Source organism: Caloenas nicobarica, chromosome 2 (assembly GCF_036013445.1).
Source record: "Caloenas nicobarica isolate bCalNic1 chromosome 2, bCalNic1.hap1, whole genome shotgun sequence".
NCBI lineage: Eukaryota > Metazoa > Chordata > Aves > Columbiformes > Columbidae > Caloenas > Caloenas nicobarica.
In genome coordinates this window covers 115,305,891-115,320,989 of record NC_088246.1, presented here as the reverse complement: position 1 = coordinate 115,320,989, position 15,099 = coordinate 115,305,891, and the positions used below count along the sequence as shown (strand labels likewise).

The 15,099-nt window shown below is 41.2% G+C and overlaps 1 protein-coding gene across 4 annotated transcripts in view; it reads right to left on the bottom strand.

Annotated features, from left to right (window-relative positions):
• The window catches only part of GREB1L (GREB1 like retinoic acid receptor coactivator), a 144,380-nt gene that overhangs the window by 20,188 nt on the left and 109,093 nt on the right, over nucleotides 1–15,099 (bottom strand). For all 4 annotated transcript variants that reach the window (XM_065628448.1, XM_065628452.1, XM_065628451.1 and 1 more), the window contains 7 exons: nucleotides 12,586–12,783; nucleotides 10,658–10,838; nucleotides 9,139–9,331; nucleotides 7,599–7,732; nucleotides 5,107–5,446; nucleotides 696–811; nucleotides 76–320 (listed from right to left, as the gene is read on the bottom strand). In XM_065628448.1, coding sequence (XP_065484520.1) covers nucleotides 76–320; nucleotides 696–811; nucleotides 5,107–5,446; nucleotides 7,599–7,732; nucleotides 9,139–9,331; nucleotides 10,658–10,838; nucleotides 12,586–12,783 — 1,407 coding nt within the window. The remainder of the gene's footprint in view (nucleotides 1–75; nucleotides 321–695; nucleotides 812–5,106; nucleotides 5,447–7,598; nucleotides 7,733–9,138; nucleotides 9,332–10,657; nucleotides 10,839–12,585; nucleotides 12,784–15,099) is intronic.

Here is a 15,099-nt window from a genome sequence, read left to right as displayed (position 1 = left end):
CCCAGTGTTTGCATTCAAATCCCAATGACGCAGGAACAAAGACTCGTTTCTCAGAACAACAGCAGAATAACTGACCTGAGGTTCCAGTGACAGCGCTGCTATTGCTCTGGGGTCGGTCCAAGTCTATCAACAGCTCATCAGAGTCGTTTTCGCTCCCATTAGCCTTCTCGTGCTCCTTCTCACTAAGGTCAAGAGCTACGATAGGCCCTCGAATCGCCTCCTTCGAGACATAGCAGCACGCCAGGCCTACTTCTTGCTCTAATGCAGTCCGAGTTAAGTAGCTTGAGTCAATTAGTCGAAGGTCACAATATTTCAACGACCTAGAAAACCCAACCCAAGAAAAAAGAAAGTTTTGTTTTCTCTGACTTTGAAGAATACTCCCTATCTTTAATTGCTTATTAAATATTCATGAGCAATTTTATTAGCCAGTAAATATTAAATTATTTTAAAATACCCAGCACATAACTTATTCTCCTTGGTACTTTGCACAGACACTCCTTGACCCACACAGTACAGTAGCTTTACTTTTCACAAACCACACCTTCCAAAATTTTAAACTGTTCCCAAACGAAGTCTAAAATACTTTTTTTTGGTGTGTGTGAAGAAACAGCCAAATGGTATCAAACCACTTATCAGCCCCACAACTTATCTAAACATGTTAGAGAACAACCATATTGCAAGAGCAATAACGGCACCTGGGGAAAGTTTCTCCTAGTGGGTCCTTGCCAGTTAGAATAACAATGCAAGGTAGACCTTCCAAATCCTGATAGGTGCGAGGGATCCAGTCATCCTGCTCATTTCCCCTCCAAGCCTGTGAACAGAGAAACTTCCAGTCACATTTAAATGACACCTTCTAAACCTCCATCTGTTGGGGTTTTTTTTTCAGTTTCTACTTTTTCTTTGTACACTGAGTTTGCTTTACCCCACAGCCAACAGGAAAGAGACCTTAGGTACTGGCATGCATTTTTTTCTGGTAGCGAAGTGTTAGCCAAGCATTCAATGCACAGAAAAAGGATGCATAGCATGTGTTACTCAGTGCTGGACACATACACTTGGTGTGGTATTAGTGTGGCCTGTCAGAGAAAAATGCAGTTGATGCCTTCAATTTCAAGCTGGCACAGATGGAAGTTGTTTGAAATTAACATAAAGCTAAAGAAACCTTCAAGTGGAGTATGAAAGTGACTCTATGATCCTCAAATATTTGCTTAATTAGTCTATTTAATGAAAGATCATATGAAAGAAAAAAAATTCCCTTTCACGGGAGGTAATCCCAAAAGAAAGGACTCCTTGCCTACAGCCTACTAAGGTCCAAGACCACAAAACTGTACCATTTTCCCGTAACACCGGAAAGGCTGGTGGCATCAGTCCCATGTCCTAAAGCCCTTCAGCCCCCTTGGTTCAGCAGAGCTTAGTGAACCTGGCTGAGCCCATTTGTGTTCTCTGTGTTGGATGCAGCCTCCTAAAAACATTGCTCTGTCTTGAGCAACACCACCTTTCTTGCTGTGTTGCACGGTGCCCAGACTTCCAGATGATACAGGCAGTATCGCATCAAGACAGGCCTGAGCACCCTACAGCAGCTGTTAAAAGGAAGTTAAGCTGAAAGACTCAGAGCCTCTCACTTTGAAAGGAAAGAAGCCATTCTATCTCTACAAACACTGCAATTGTATTAGAAAGCTGAAATGCAAAAATGCAGGTTCATAGGTTCTTAAGGACATAGTTTGGAGGTGGACTTGGCAGTGCTGGGTTAACAGTTGGACTTGATGATCTTAAAGGTGTTTTCCAACCAAAATGATGCTATGATTCCTGTCAATATGTTATTACACCAGGAAAACTGGCAACACAGCCTCTTAGAATACTGACCAGTCAAGATGGGGGATCAGCAGAGAAACTCCTTCCGTATAACCCAGAGACTTCACGTTTCCACAGTGATCAGACACTAAGGAAGTTAAGCCCTTATGGGTACAGAATCACCAAGTATTTGAGCTAGAGCATATCCCCCTGCTGGAGAAAGGTTTTCCTTCTGTCTTATTAATAACAGACAAAATCAGTTCTGGAGAAGACTCTTATCTAGCTGAGGCACAGAATGTACTTTGCTGCGTCATGACAGCAAGCTCAACCAATCAAACTACTCATTAAAAATGATACATATATATAGATATTACTCTTCTCAGCACAGATGTGCAAGACAAGACACAACTCTCTTGACAAAAAAAAGACTTCTTGCAAGGTATGCTTTCCACAAAGCTTTCAGAAGAACCCTATCTTGAATTCTCTCTTGATTCTTCTAGTCTCAACCTGTACCCTCGACCTGTTCTCTCCTTACCCTTCTTTATTCCCAGAAAGGTAATATTTTATAAGTAATCTTCCCAGACAGGTGAAGGGGATCGAAAAGGAGGACTCACCGCTGGACCAGTGACTCAGCACGCCATTTGTCCTTTTGAAAACTTCCACCGAAAAAAACTCCTATGATTATTTGGTTCTTAGCTTAGGAAGAGCACGATTTGAAGCAGTATTCCCCTTTTCTGCTATGGCTCTATTCTCTTTCCCCAGTCTCCCCACAGAGAGATATTTTCTGGCTCAGCAGGGTTAGTCTGGCTGTGTGTTATCCTGCCTCTCCAGTGACAAGTTTCTGCGAAAGCGCATGGCTAGAAAATTAAATAGGGGAAGAAAGATACAAAGCTCATTTTCTTTCCGCTATCCTAAGGACTTAAAAAGAATCCTGAGTGTCTGGGGCTTTAAGCCATAAACTTGCATACAGAAGATGTATTTCTTGGCCATCTTCTTCAGGAGAGGCAAAGAGCTACATCCCTCTGGGCTCCTCACGTCTGAATGCATCCCAAGAGGTTTGATTCTTGTTACACTTAGAGGGTATGCCATGACACCATGCCTGGTCAACAGAATCATAGAATAGTTTGGGTTGGAAGGGACCTTCAAAGCTCAACTAGTCCAACCCCCTGCAATGAGCAGGGACATCTTCAACTAGATCAGGTTGCTCAGAGCCCCATCCAGCCTGGCCTTGAATGTCTCCAGGGATGGGGCATCTACCACCTCTCTGGGCAACCTGTGCCAGTGTTTCACCACCCTCAGTGTAAAAAATTTCTTCCTCATGTCTAGCCTGAATCTCCCCTCCTTAGTTTAAAACCATTACCCCTTGTCTTATAACAACAGGCCCTGCTAAAACCATTTATTTAAATTATTTTCCATCTCTTCTTTCATTCTATACCTCTGGGTATACCATCCTCCTTGAAGTCTGTCTCCCTGATGGAGAGGACTGACCTGGCTGGCTGGCCAGAGGGCTGGTGTGACAGGGAGGGGAATGGTCCAGCTACCAGCACTGCAGAGACAGCTGCCACCCCCTGCCCTGCAGCACCACACACACTGCTTAGGGAGAGGCTAAATTAAGTCAAACTTTTAATTTGGGGTCATAACAGCCATAAATTTTCCCTCCCTGCCCCTGGAAAAGGTCAGGATGAATTTTAATCCTCCCTGCAACCAACGGCAGTTATTGGCGGGACCAGCATTTCGATCAGTTCCTCACTTGCTCTAGTCCTCCAGCTTCAGTTCTCCATGTAACATCAAGAGAAAAGCCAAGCAGCATACAGACTAAATCAAAATTGTTTGCAATAAACTAGACACAATGGTAGCATGGCTGATGAATTTTATAATGGGAACCAGCTGCACAAACATATGTTCACAGCATTTCAGATACCCCGTGTTATCCCTGGCACCAGACTGGCAGGTACAGTTGCCCTGCACAAGACTCACAGGCAACCTCCATTGTTCTGGAACACCACTGCGATAACCCACCTAAGAATTCACCACAGGCTTATCTTTGGGCAACTGAATTCCTTTCCTCACTCCCTTCTGATGCACGTTTGAGAATTGAGTGGGTTTTTTCTAGTCAACCGCAAAGAAAGAAACAAGCCCAGAATCCTACACCTTTGTTTACTCCAAAAAAGCTTCATGTTGTAGGGGAGAGCAATAAGAAAAATAAGCTTTTTCGTTCTCTGCCTGATCAAAATTCCTCTATTACAGATCAATGGCTACATATTCTCCTGCAACAGCTTCACACTCAATCCTGATCTGCACTCAAGGCCTCACAGGCTGCTCCAGCAATGTGTAAGGGCTGCAACCCTTTACAGCAAAGGGCCATAAAGAAGCCCCCGCAGGACTCACAATCCAGAATGATTTAAGGTTGGAATGAATGTCTAGCCAAAAAAAACCCACAGCAGCACAGAGTTGCTATCTCGTGTTGTTTTCTCCTTCACAACTACTACTTTCCTCTCTTCCCTTCCTGCTGCAGACAAGGCTGGAGAAGCAGAGGTGGTAGCTTCTTTAAAGGACATTTTATCTGCTTTTCTTTGTAGGCAAACTGTTTGAGAAAGGTTCACAAAATTGATTCCTTTTCCATGTGGTTTTGAATGTGCTGTATAACTCACAGGAGAAACAGGAAATGAATATCTCTGTGAGGCTTAGAGCAAGGATCAGGACAGATAACCAGAATTACTTTCAGGCTGGTACCTAAGGCAGGCAATCTGTTTCTCTTTGTTTAATGTAGTGAGGTTAATTCAAGAAGCGAGTTTGGCTGGCTGAACCATGCTCTTATAAATCCATGCAAATTTTAGCTTGGTGCCTGTATGCTGTGCAGAAGAGGCTTTCAGCGTGCAGTGGTTTAAGAAAAGAAGTCCATGACAAACAGAATACTTTACCAGTTATCAGAAGGGCAGAAGATGGATGGACAGAGCAGACAACAGACACACTAGACAGACAGATAAGTTGGTGGAAAGAATTATTTTGCCTAAGGTGACCCGAGTTTTGCTTTCTGAGATTCAGAGAAAATCTATCTGATCATGCTCTTATTCAGCCTTATCAAGAGAGATATGATCCAGTGTTTGACTTCATGGGCCAATAACAATTCCATTATCTTCCAAGTTTCTAAATCATTTATGTTCATCAGAAGTACAGTGAACTTTCATGGAGACAGAGAACATGCAGCCTTTTCCTACAGAATAATTAACCTATAAACATGTGAAAATGAACACACAATGTGTAAAACAGCCTGATGACTACAATGGGCATACAAAGAAAGATTTAGTTTCTGCTAACCTTCAACCGTGTCACAAAGTGTTTCGCAACAGTAAGCTCTGAGGCAGGATTCCCAAGGAGGATCTCAAAACGATACTGCAGACCTAACTTGTCTCTTACTTCTTGTAACCTCTCCTTGGCCAGCATGGCCAGCTGCACAGACGGCACCCTAATGACAAGCATGTGGCCACAGCCATTCTTATCTTTTCCTGGAGAAGTGATAAGGTCATCCATGATGCTGAGCGTTTCGGGTGTGCTGTGATCCCTTAGGGAGGCCATGGTCGTGAGAGCCATCAGAGCTTGGGAATACTGCTGAATGAGGAGGTAGCAGCGGATCACCATGCTGTGCAGCCGGGGGTACCTTTGAGGAGATACGGTTCTGTGTTAGCACATCCAAAGTCACAGCAACGTCCGAATATTAGCCAAAAACCAGGACCATGTGGTAAAGCACTACTCATTTTTTTCTGTAGTGCTCAAAGGAAAAAGCCTTTGATTTTCGTGGACAATGATTTTGCACAAAACCTACCTATGTTTTCAAGAAATGCATATAACAGTCCAAATGCAGAAGATAAAGAGCCAAGTCATGTGCTCAAGTAACTGGAATTATGAATTTCTGTTACCTTCATTTGGGCCAGAATTTCAGCTGAAGATCTTCAGCTTGATGGAGACACAGATCCTCTCGGATGTGTTTCACTTTAACGGCACAGGCTAATAACTACTTTGCTGTCCGTAAGTTTTTTCTTCTATGCCCTTGGAGGACCATTGCTGCTTCGAGTGGTTTGCGAGAGAAGTTCTTCATAATTTCACATCTCTCAGCTTCTCACCAGGAAGTCAGACTTACCAACAGGGACAGCTGGCTCTGACCCAAATCTGAACTTCCATTTGCCTTTTCACTTCCATAGCGAATGTTTCTCTCCCTCATTACAGCTACACACAGTGAAAACAGATATGAACTTACAAGTAAACCATTTAAAAAAAAAAAATCTACTCAAGCACTCTATTTCTAGACGTTTCCTACAAGTCCGCTCACTACCATAATAGAGAAAAAAACTACACTATTACACCTTGAGTGCCAGTCTCACATCACAGAAGTCCAAATGACTAAACCAACTAAAAGGTCCAAATTTCTCTGGTCTCTTTCTTGAATAGTTTAACAGAGGATATGGGATCCATTTGAATAAAGTTTTGGTGTCTGCCTTTAAGCAGCAGCTACAGTAGCTCACTCTGTACACCATAAACCAGTCATTAAATCAATAAATTTTTAAAACACTTTTTACTCCTCCCCCCATAAAAGTACTCACTGCACTTTTGCTACTAAAACAAATGGAGCCTTTCTTATAATACCAAAATGTCTGCAAAGTTTTCAGGCTTGTATGGCTCACCCATCCAGACAGAATAACTCCGTTTCTTGAAAGCAGAGGCTAAATCGATAAACTGCAAAAGCAACATCCTATGCAAAAGTATATCCTGACTCCAAGGTCTCCTCAATTTCTAGTGTTATCCTAACCTCATATCAGGGTAGTATTTGCACATGCACTAACCCTCCCTCATCCTTTTTCCCATCCACATTTTAAGACCAGAAAGAGAGCAATAGAGAGCAACATCTCTTCCATTGGACTTGATCAGAAGGACTATGAGAAGCCTAAAGAATTGGCATATTTAGATTAACTGTTGTTATTATTTATCACATTCATTACTTGCATATTTGTAGAGTATAACAAATATTAAGGATTAATGATTAGTTAATTATTAATTTATGCTGCTAAGTTAACACATTTGATATTGTAATTTACTTAATATAGATACATTTACAATTATTATATTGACCTGAATAAAACAGGAAAAACAGTACCAAAGACAGAATAATCCTGTTCTAGTAAATATGAAAATACAATGAAAACTACAGCTTGAACTGTTATAAGGGATCCGTCCTGTTGATATGCAGAATAGATTAACTCCACATTGCTGGAAACGACAGTATTGCAGTACTGCCTTCATTGCCGTAAAGTCAGCATTTCATTGTATCATGGGTACGTAGCTTGTTCAGGCAGCTGCAGGGTGCTAAGAAGCCACTTTCAGGCTCTGAGCTGCAGGAGCCAAAACCACAGCCAGCTAATGAAATAACAAAAACGACGGGTTTGAAATGACGTCACTCACCTGGGCCACCACTGACAAGCCTGTTGTCAGGCTCAACAAGAGACACAGCAGAAGTGGTGAGGTGTGAAACCACTGGTACCTTCTTAGTTTAATGAGGGCTGAGCCAAAAGAAGAGAGCAGCACAGCTGAGCCTGGGCTGCTGCTGAATGGGCCTAATCTCTTTTAAACAAATGAAGGATATGCCCTCCTTCTTCAACAGCGCTAAATTTGTTACAAAAATTAAAATTGCACATACTTCACAGATTCCAAGAACAACATCAAAGGCCATCATGTCTTCACTCCCCTGTGATGGGGCTCATAAATATATCTGTACCCTTAAGATACCAATCAAGCAGAATCCCAAGCTCCCTATTTACCTTTCTAAAAGCGTGTTGACCATTTTTTCAAAGGTTTCATCACATCTCAAAAGGGGACTTGTGACTCCCCACTGGAGGGATTTGCTGTATTCATTCAAACCAAAGTACAGCTTGTCTTCACTTGCTGTGTCATCCTGTTCCATACAGAGATAGTAAAAACATAAGGAAAACTGGAACCAATTTTAATTTCCAAAGTATTTTCCAAGCAAAGTGTCCTTTCTTTTCATCCATTCTCCCTCAGTGATGTTATTTGTTTGTTTCAAAGAATACAATAAAATCTAAACTGTATTTTACTTAACTAGTCTACAGCTAGGAAAGAAAGACATAGGTCCCTGCAAACATTTCAATGCATCTCCTACCTGTGATTGCAGGGGGTTTCTAGAATCCTCCTAATTATTTTCTGGCTCTCTATCTCTGGCTTTATATCTACTGACAACTGTTATTACATTTCTATTTTAAGCAGAACCTGAAAACAGAAGGATTATTAATTTCCAAAATTCTTCTTGATTGTTAGATTCTACACATTTCTAATGGCAATCAGAAACCAATCGTTTCTTTGCTGGAATGTAAATCTGCAGATAGCAATCAGAAAGGCAGAATATTTGCTGCCTCATGAGGCCTTTGCTGGAAGGACAGCACGGTCTCCAGTGCATTTATATCACCAGTAATCACTAGGAATGCAGTTAATCACATTTGGTCTCCTCCTTTTTTGTGGGTTATTTTTTTTAATCAGAAGACTGAAAGTTGTTGATTTTTTACTTTAGGGAAACAAAAAATTCTCTAGACCATTTTAGAGAAGGTCACCACACTGGCTTATATTAACAATCAACCAAAAAGCAAACTTTGAATATTAATTCACTCTGTTTCCACTACTTCGTTTGACTTTTAACTATTTTTTACAGCTATGACTTTAAGACACTTTACAAACACGAATGGTCCACTCAACACTGTAAAGTCAAACTTGATATAAATATACCAAACAATGAATAGGAGAAAAGGATATTTCTAAAGCAAGTTTAGCCAAAACATCCTCAGAATCTGGCTGAAATGGTGAAAAAAGCTAATGGCACAGAATGTCAAACAGATCTTCCCCATGTCTTCTCTGCATAATGACAGCACCTACTACACTGTAACTTGTTAACCTAGCACATAACTTTTATTAGAACCAGAGAAGTAATGAACAGATTTGACAGACTGTGTGACATACGACTTACAGTCAAACGTCAGACTGCTTGAAAATGGAAAGCCAGCTCCAGCGCTTTATGGCATGTCTACAGAGGTTTGTCTGACCAGAGTGTAGAAAGTACTTTCTCATATTGCACAACTGGACAAAGAAAAATGTGCAATTCCTGGGCCTAAAATATCAGTGCTACCCATACCATCAGCATCCCAGGGCTACCTATCTGGAGCCTAAGAGAACAACCTCCAGCACAGATAGACCTCCCTTGTAGAAATTTTCTTTAATAGGCACCTGCTGAGCGGCTTTAGGTGTGAAGTCCACATTAACATTCACAGTTAAAATTAACAATTAAACACTTACCACAGCGTCAAATTGTATCCAATGTACCTCATTGCTAGAGTTGATCCTGGACTGCTGCGTTTGCAAGGCATAAGGAAAAGAGCTGACCTGAAGAACAAGGAGGTTGAATGCTTCAAGGACCTCCCTGCAATTAATAACTCTATCAGCCAGACCATGACTAGGCTCACCATGTGACAGGGAACTTGAAATGGCACTGCAGAAATAAGAATGCAAAGAATTGCCTTACTGACATCCTGAGATTCGATGGCTTACTCTGTTCCTAAAGAAAAACCTCCAAATGATCATGGCACTGAGAATCACAGGTGAAAAAATCTTTTTGGAAGGGTGAAAGATGTCAAAACCATCTGAGTGTTCTCCATGGGTAGACTCAGGCAACAGGGGAGAGAAAAACTAAATAAAGGACCAAAATCTGCTGACAGTGAGAAGGTGAATTAGGGTGCTCATTTAGAAGAGCATTGCATGGAGGAAACAAAAAATAAGCCAAAGCTGATGAAATCTCTCGTGAAGAAACACTGTTGCATGAGCTGTAGGGTTAAGATATAGCAACAATTTTACAAAATCCAGTGGATTTTCCAGCGTGAAACAACCTATTTCTGAAAGACTGGGGAACCTGAGAGTCTCCTGATAATCCTGATTTTCAGCTCTTGGAATTATATTTGCCTTCAGGATATTCGGGAATTCCAAATTCAGTGTGCAGCAAAGACAGTAACAAAAATGTGATGGTGGGGATAAGGCAGGAAGAATGCTGCTTTTATCTATTTCCAGCTGTCCTTCAAGGAAAGTATTTTGTTTATTATAACTCTGATATTCACATGAATCCCACAGCCTTACGCACAGTGTCTAAATCACATTAAGATTTTTCTCCTCAGTTTGCTCAGGGAACAAGAGCAGAATAATTAGCTTTGGTTACTTCTTTCTTTTTCCATAGTAAAGTTGTGATTCGGTGTGAGGAAATGTTTCTGCACACAAGTGTATGTGTTGTTGTAGTCAGACCTAATGCTGGCAAATCCAACACAGATGTTTTTAAATACTCTTCTCACAGTAGCTAGGGCATTTTTCAGATGATGCAAAGAGTTAAATGTCTGTAAGCATTCTTATATTAAAAACAACACCATCGTCGAGGACAAAAACATGAATTAAAATATGAGTAGCTCGTGAACATGGGAGAGATTTGGGTTAAGTAGAGAAAAAAGGACAGAACAGAAAAAAGACAAGAAGAACAAAGGAAGTGGCAAAATTCAGCCCTTTTTCCTAGGCTTCAGTACCACAGCACTTACACCTAGAAACAGTCTTGTTAGGGATTCAAAAATCTGAAACTAGTCTCACCTATCTTCAACTGAATCAGGATTAGTTAACAAATAACATGGGCAAGCAAAAAGGATGAGTTCTGATTTTGAGGCACAACATGCTTTAGGCTTTGAGAAAGCACTGGGTGTCTAAGATGGTTACGTCTTTTGAAAAGCCTGACTGAAAGATACTGGAAGAGGATGGTTTTCCTTCAGTAGGTTGAAGCGGCTACCTTGTTAAATCCACGTGGGCATTGTCATGAACCAGCACAAACAGTGTATAGGGATTCTGCTTCACTCGTCTCATGAAAACTTCAAATTTTGTTTGAATTTCATTGTCCAGCCGAACCACATATTTCTCAGCTCTCTGATACGCTGTGCCATTGTCTTCTAGGCCCAAATCCACAAGGACACCTGTCAGAAAGAACACAACAAAAATATTTTCCTTTGAGTGCATCCAAAAATGAAGTGTCAACAGCAGGATGACACTTGTCTGCCAACACCAGGACTTACCCAAATCACTGATATGCCCTAGTAAAGATGATTAACTGAATGCATTTTCTCTTATAATGGGAACAGAAAACTCGCCCACATTTAGCTAATACACTAATCCTGCTCGAGTCAGAAAAAGTTAGGCTGACCCTTCCTTTGCAAAAATCATAAGTTTAAAAAAATAATAATTTTATGTAAAAACTGACTCTCAGTAATATAATTTTTTTCATGCTCTGCTTCAATGTTTGTGCCAATACAACTACTCTCTAGCAGTCTTTACAATGTTAGATTGCCATCATATTCATAACGTAGGCATGACGGCTACCATAGTATATGGCTTTGAACGCCATTTCAATTAAAGAAGTAGCAACAAGCTATTGTGAAATGTGGGTCAACTATATATTTGCCAGAGTCTTGATGATTTAAAAAAATATTTTTAAAAAGTAAAGTAAAACTCACTCATTAAAAAAAAAAAAAGTGAAACCCTGTTAACAGATACCAGAAATCCTCTTCTTCAGCGTGTAGCAGCAAATTAAGTAAATACGTCTGACAAAAACAAGGGATAAAACAAAAAAAAAAACCCATAAAGTTACGTTAGAAAGGAAAAGAAACCCAGAGTTCAAGTAATCTATTTTATTCTTTTCACTTAACTTGTAAAATAGTATAAAGCGGATTAAAAAAATACAGAGGTGGAACACAATACTGAGCAATATCAGGGCATAGGTGCACAACCAAAAAGTGTGGGACTGTTTAGTTCAGAGTAGAAAATAAGAGGAAAAAAAGCCAACAGCTACCCAAAAAGCATTACACCAGAAGCATATATTCATGTTTTCCAAATGCAAACGCAAGTTATTATTAAATAAAGCTGAAGGCAGGAAAAAAAAAACCCACGTTCAGCTGATTAAAAAGAAATCCTAAATACACAACTATCCTAAGGACTTCTTTACTCCCATATATGAGTGATCAAGAGCTAAAAAGGACCAAACATTTACATGGATAGTCCTTAGTTCTATTAGGCAGTAAGATTCTCCAGGGAGCAGCTCTGATGCTTTTCTGGACCCATGTCAGTCACTAGCAGAGTGGATAACAGAGGTTATTCCTAAGGGGGACATATTCCATAACCTGCTCCCACTCCCTGCTTTCTTGTTTGTCTTGAGGCATTTGGTACCAGCCATGGTCACACACAGAACCCCAGAAGAAAACTCACGATCTGAACCAGTATGGCAATTATTGTGCACCCATGTGCATGTGTTACTCAGGCATTTATCTACCTAATAAGAGACCTTCCTGCAAATACATCTGCGCTAATATGTACGTGAGCATATGCACAAATGTGTACCTAGAACAAATGGCACTAACAGCTCTAGGGGATAAAAGATCGTAACAGTCACATTTGCCCATTCCCTCCCTATTTTGACAGGTGAATACTACTCCAGGTCACATATTTGTCAGACCTGCATGAATATGGAAATTTCTTTTGACACCTACATGGTACAGCTTGGGCCCAAATTATGAAGGGAACATATTTAGAATTCATCAATGATACCAAGTAATGGAGCTAATATTGCAAAATATATGTTGGAGCAACTTCTCCATTTATACCAGATACGATTCAATAACAGCACATACTTTGTTTTAACAGTCTCTTTTTCCCTCTCCTCCCTTTTACCTGATTGTCGAATCCGTTGAAGGGTCTGCTGCACCAGGACTTCTGACCGGGGAACTATAACGATGAAGTCCACTTTGCTGAAGTGGCCCAGATCCAGGCTCTGATTGCCACTGTCTGCTATAGCACAAACCTGGGACAAGAGCTTTCTGGCAACCGTAAGCTGTGGCTGGTAAATTTGGAAGGTATCAACATCCAAATCTAGAGTGCATTTTTTTGAAAAAGAAAACAAAACACAACAAGAAACATGTTTACTTTCCCACCCCCCCAAATAAACATAACCCTCCAAATAGCTTACCCTCTATGATCGGGGCAGGGGGGAAATCACTTATCAGAATAAATCTCACCACTCTGGAGAGCTGGGTCCAGATCACAAATGCCAAGCTTCTTTTAATTGATCAAAATGTGATACTATATCAGATGACCTTAAGTACTGCACTGCCCATTTTTTAAATACCTGAAGTGTTTTGAGGATTTTTAACAGTGCAGCCCAAGGAAACCTCAATGCCAACATAGTGAAATGCATTCTGTTACCTGAACCACCACATACATAACATGCATGCACATATATATATAAAAGATATGCATGTATACATACACAAAAAGCATATATATATACACACACACACACACAGAGCTCTAATGTTCTCCTGAAACTTGCAGTTCTTCAGGATCTTCCCTTTCCCACTCCTGCTGGGAGGACCAGCCGTGGGTGCTGAGGTGGTTGTGCTTGGGACATGATGGGATGAGAGCCAGCACACCTATCAACTGAGGAAACCGAGCCTGTGTCGATAATCCTGCCAAAAAGACTCTGCCAGGGCAGGAGGTCAGTTCATTTGTACATTGTCTCTGCTGTGCAGTACTGAGTCTCACACTAAGTCATGACTGAGACAACCATATGTCTATATACTGACTGACGCTAATATACGCTGTGAAGGGAAGATGAGCAATACACTTAGGCAATAAATCTCAGTTATTGGGAGGGGCCGTTTATTTCTTTGGAGGTTTCCTGATTTTTAAAAAAATTTTAGTCTCAGATTTATTTTAACTTAATGAATTATTATTTTAACGTAATGAATGTATCAGTACTATTCAATATATTCATCAACGATTTGGATGAGGAACTAGAGTGCACTGTCAGCAAGTTTGCAGATGACACCAAGCTGGGAGGAGTGGCTGACATGCCAGAGGGCTGTGCTGCCATCCAGTGAGATCTGGACAGGTTGGAGAGTTGGGCAGGGAAAAATTTAATGAAATATAACAAGGGCAAGTGTAGAGTCTTGCATCTGGGTAGGAACAACCCCAGGTTCCAGTACAAGTTGGGGAATGACCTGTTAGAGAGCAGTGTAGGGGAAAGGGACCTGGGGGTCCTGGTGGACAGCAGGATGACCATGAGCCAGCACTGTGCCCTTGTGGCCAAGAAGGCCAATGGTACCTGGGGTGTATTAGAAGGGGGGTGGTTAGTAGGTCGAGAGAGGTTTTCCTGCCCCTCTACTCTGCCCTGGTGAGACCACATCCGGAATATTGTGTCTGGTTCTGGGCCCCTCAGTTCAAGAAGGACAGGGAACTGCTGGAGAGAGTCCAGCGCAGGACAACGAAGATGATGAAGGGAGTGGAGCATCTCCCTTATGAGGAAAGGCTGAGGGAGCTGGGTATCTTTAGCTTGGAGAAGAGGAGACTGAGGGGTGACCTCATTAATGTTTATAAATATGTAAAGGGTGAGTGTCACGAGGATGGAGCCAGGCTCTTCTCAGTGACAAGGGGCAGTGGGTACAAACCAGAACACAGGAGGTTCCACTTAAATATGAGAAGAAACTTCTTCACAGTGAGGCTGACAGGACACTGGAACAGGCTGCCCAGGGAGGTTGTGGAGTCTCCTTCTCTGGAGACATTCAAACCCCGCCTGGACGCCTTCCTGTGTAACCTCATCTGGGTGTTCCTGCTCTGGCGGGGGCAATTGAACTGGATGAGCTTTCAAGGTCTCTTCCAATCCCTAATATTCTGTGATTCTGTGATTTATTTTACCTTAATGAATGCCAGTACAACACTAGCTGCAGAGACCTGGGTGACGGAAGCTTTGCTCTCTATAGACATGTACCACGGGGTTCATGTCTCCCCGAAGAAAAAGCATGCTCCTGTATTTCAGTATTTCCAGTAGGTACACTCTATACCCAGCAGTCCATGTTTCACTAGTTCCTGAATAGTCTCAACTTGCAGGTTACCAAATTAAATCCTATAATGCCATTACAGGGGTTTTTTTAATGTCAGTTTTTCTACTACAAAATAAGTTTCTGATTAATGGAGTACTTATAAAAATACCTAGGGCAAAATTCTTAACAAAAACCCAAAACAAAACCACAACACACCGCAAACCCAACAGAAAATCCAAAACTACTCCATATTTAATACACGAGAACTATTGTTGCTTTTTTAAATAATAAGCCACTTTATAAAATCTTGCAATTTACATGAAAATTGGAAGGTGTTTGGGGCAAAAACCTGATATGCTAGTTTTAT